At 35.9% G+C, this 4,048-nt stretch overlaps 1 protein-coding gene across 1 annotated transcript; it reads left to right on the top strand.

Moving 5' to 3' along the window:
• The first annotated feature begins 2,207 nt into the window (after positions 1–2,207).
• Positions 2,208–3,250, top strand: LOC125224440 (mannose/glucose-specific lectin-like). Its single transcript, XM_048127840.1, has one exon. The coding sequence runs from the start codon at positions 2,227–2,229 to the stop codon at positions 3,067–3,069; it is 843 nt and encodes a 280-aa protein (XP_047983797.1). The 5' UTR covers positions 2,208–2,226; the 3' UTR covers positions 3,070–3,250.
• The last annotated feature ends 798 nt before the right edge of the window (positions 3,251–4,048 follow it).

Here is a 4,048-nt window from a genome sequence, read left to right as displayed (position 1 = left end):
TCCTGCTAACATTACTTTCCCCTCGAACAAACATTTAAGTAATACTCCCTCTGTCCCAGATAATTCGTATCACTTTGACCGGGCACATGTTTTAAGAAATGTAATGAAAAATGAGTTGAAAAAGTTAGTGGAATGTGGGTCTTACTTTTATATATTAGTTTTATAATAAAATGTGAGTGAGAATGAGTTAGTGGAATATAGAGTCCACTACCAAAATTGGTAAAAGTGAAATGGGACAAATTATCTTGTTTGACGGATCGAAATGGAAAAATATGACAAATTATCTGGGACAAAGGAAGTTCATACTTTCCAGACACAGACTAATAAGAAAATAGTTCATATTTTTCTGGAGCTGGAGCGTGAAGCGTATAAACTACCCATTATGCCTTTTTTTCATGCTTCCCTTTTATTTACGATAAAATAAACAATAACCACATTCACTCTTTCTCCACAAACCTACATGCATATCTTTACAATTAAAAGGTGAAATCGTTTTTCAATAATTAATCATTATCCAACTTCTCGTACTACTATATAATACTACTCCTTATGTCCATCTGCAGTAAAGGCGTTTTATTTTGAACACTTGTTTTGAAAAATTATAATAAATGGTTAAAATAGAGAGATAATAAAGTAAGAGATAGAATAATATAGAGAAAAGTCTTCTCCTTATCATTCTATCTCTTACTTTAGTTTCTCTTCAATTTAATTATTCATTACTTATTTTCCCAAAATAAATGCTAAAAACGAAACGTTTATACGAACATATAGGGAGTAACATTTACTTACTAGAAAATATAAGTAAATTCAAAAATACAAACATGATGGTACATTCGATGCCTGTGATAATAGTACTATATTAATTTACAATAATAACTAATAACTTTCAATATTGTATGTTAAAATTATCGACACAAAGACATAATTATATCAATACAACATGTAAATTTAAAATGTCAACACAAAGATATTATTTTATCAACACAAGAAACTTGACAAATTTATGTCTTTGTGTTGATGTTTTTAACATACAAAATTGATATTAGTTACTCCCTTCGTCCCGCTTTAGCAGTCTCATTGACTTTTCTGCACTCGTTTTGTAAAAATGATAATAAATAGTTAAAGTGGAGAAATAATAAAGTAAAAAAGAGAATAATATAGAGAAGAGTCTTATCTACATTATTCTCTTTTTACTTTATTATTTCTCCACTTTAACTATTTATTATCATTTTTACAAAACGAGTGCAGAAAAGTCAATGGGACTGCTAAAGCGGGACGGAGGAAGTATTAGTTATTACCGTAACTTAGTTACTATTTGATCACACACCGTATATTCCATATAATAACTTTGAAGAACGTTATAAACCAATAGATAATTATTTAAATCAAATATAAAGAGTGTCTATACAAAATATGTTAATACTAAATTGTACTCCTTCCGTTCCATAGTAATAGAGTCATTTCGTCATTTTGGTACGTTCCATAATCTTAGAGTTATTTCTCTTTTTAGTAAAAGTCAACACATTTTTTTACACTTACTTTACTCTCTCGTACTTTTTTCTCTCTTCATCTCTCTACCTTTTTCATTTCCCACTTTACTCTCCCTTTACTTAACTCACCTAACACAATTTTTTTTAATCTCCGTGCCGAAAAGAAACGCCTTCATTACTATGGAACGGAGGAAGTAAATTAACTTAAACAAAAATCGTACAGGAATAAATTCACAAGTTAAAAATTGTACTACTATTAAATTATACTTATATCATTAGGTACGATAAGTGAACAGCTAAACAAAATAGTACTTCCTTCGTCCGCCATTAGGAGTCCCATTTATGGGCAGCACGGACTTTAAAAAATGTTAAGAAAAGTGGGTGGAAAAAGTTAGTGGAATAGAGGTCCCTACTATTTATGGTAAAAGTGAACCGAGACTCCTATTCGCGGACGGACTATAATAAAAAAACGAGACTCTTATTCGCAGACAAAGGGAGTACTCCATATCATAATACAAATATTGATTTTACGTAAACAATAAACGGACCAAAGAATACAGAAAGAGGGGTGCTAAATTACCATGTGATGGCTACCCAAGATTAGATTAGTAAATTCAACTGTTAATTATTAATTTAAATTTAAATTGTAGTCGGTGAACAACTACTATAAATACCATACCCCATTCACCACATCAAACACAAAAAAATCTCACAACATCTCACTGAATCATAAGCCATGGCCCTCTTGAAAACCCTAAAGCCTCTGCTTTCTTCGGCAGCCATAGCCATGTTCGTCATTCTGGCAATGACGAACAAGGCCTACTCTCAGAGCGAATCAACTTCCTTCACGTACGACTTCTACGGCGACAAACCCACAACCCTAACCTACCAAGGCGACGCCTTCTTCCCACCGGACTCGACCTTCCTCCGTCTGACAAAGACCGCGTCGGGCGTCTCAGTGCCGGGCACGGTCGGCCGAGTCCTCCACACGGCCCCAGTACTGTTCCGCAGAGAAGGGGCGTTAGCGTCATTTGAAACGAGCATAGAGTTTAACATCAGCTCTTGGACCAGCACCACTCAACCAGCCGACGGGATCGTATTCTTCGTGGCGCCCGTGGGCTCCACCATCCCCCAGTACAGCGTCGGGGGCAACTTGGGCGTGTACTCGCTATATGGGCAGGCTCCCAACGTGTTAGCCATCGAATTCGATATTTTTGTGAACTCGCCGTATGACCCGAGCTTCCCCCACATCGGGATCAACCTCGGCTCGAGGACTTCTACCAATGTGACGAGGTTCGAGGGCACCATCGGGCAGCGTGTGAGGGCCCGCATAAACTACGAGGCAGCGACGAAAGTGATCAGCGTGCGCGCCACCGCAGGAGCTGCTAATTACGAGGTCAGCTTGGTGTACGACTTGAGCGCTTTGTTGCCCGAGCAAGTTCAAGTCGGGCTCTCAGGTGCAAGCGGGCTGGAATGGGAAGATGCCGCCGTCCACGACGTCGTCTCCTGGTATTTCACCTCCACCCTCGTGAATAATTTTGTGAGCGAGGAGAAGGGCACCAAAATTGCCCAAGTGTAACTGTGTCATTTTCGTATTTTGTGTATATGCATGTGCGTTGTGTGCCATAAAAATAAGGTCGAACTGGTGTATGTTCGATGTTCGTTTGTGTGATCATGTAAGACCCTCTCAATAGACTAATAGACTATGTATGTTCGAGATGGAAGTGAAAGTTGTTAATCAGTTTCCGTTTGTGTTATAATCGTCTCGGCTCCTTTTGTTTTTTCTTTACATGTTTCAGAGTGAATAATGTTTCAATTGGGATCAACCAACACAATAGTTCGTACAAACTTTAAACTATGATCTAAACCGTTAGAAAGCGTCAATAAATGACAAAATAACAGCAACAAAAAATGTCAATACAATATGTAAGACACGCTAATAAAGTCTACTGAAATTGTATTTCCACCAATAAGGTAGTTAATCATGTGGAACATAAAACAATTCCTAAACATTAATTCTAATCAAGATTGTGTGAATTTTAAACGTAATCAACTCAGAAAATAAATACACCACAAAAATAGAGAAGCAATTATTTGTGTTATACTAATTTTGAAATATAATTACGATTTATGACGCAAATAAAAGAAAGTGTTAATTTCTAAGTTAAAAGTAAATTATCTTAATCTTTTAAGAGTATTTAACTAGGATAGTTCCATTTGTATCCCTTAATTTTAATTGTTTATTTAGAAATATAAATTAGCATACTTAATTACATTAAAAAATATACTCTTAGCTGGTTTTTTTAGTGTAATTAGGAAATTGAAGTGATGGCCGCCGTAAGGTGACAATCAATCCAGAATACACAAGTAATACAAGTCTGCATCTAGATCTAACTACTTCTAGTTCAAGATACTTCAGATCTGGGATGAGCAAACCTGAAACACTTAACACACAGATTAAATTCGTTCACCTCAAGAATATATGAAATAGATTCAAAGTGAACACAAAGAAACAACCAAAAGATCAAAGATAAATCGTAGGCTCAAGTTGCACCAGT

This window comes from Salvia hispanica, chromosome 4 (genome assembly GCF_023119035.1).
Source record: "Salvia hispanica cultivar TCC Black 2014 chromosome 4, UniMelb_Shisp_WGS_1.0, whole genome shotgun sequence".
NCBI classification, from domain to species: domain Eukaryota; kingdom Viridiplantae; phylum Streptophyta; class Magnoliopsida; order Lamiales; family Lamiaceae; genus Salvia; species Salvia hispanica.
This window is presented reverse-complemented; position numbering and strand designations above follow the sequence as displayed.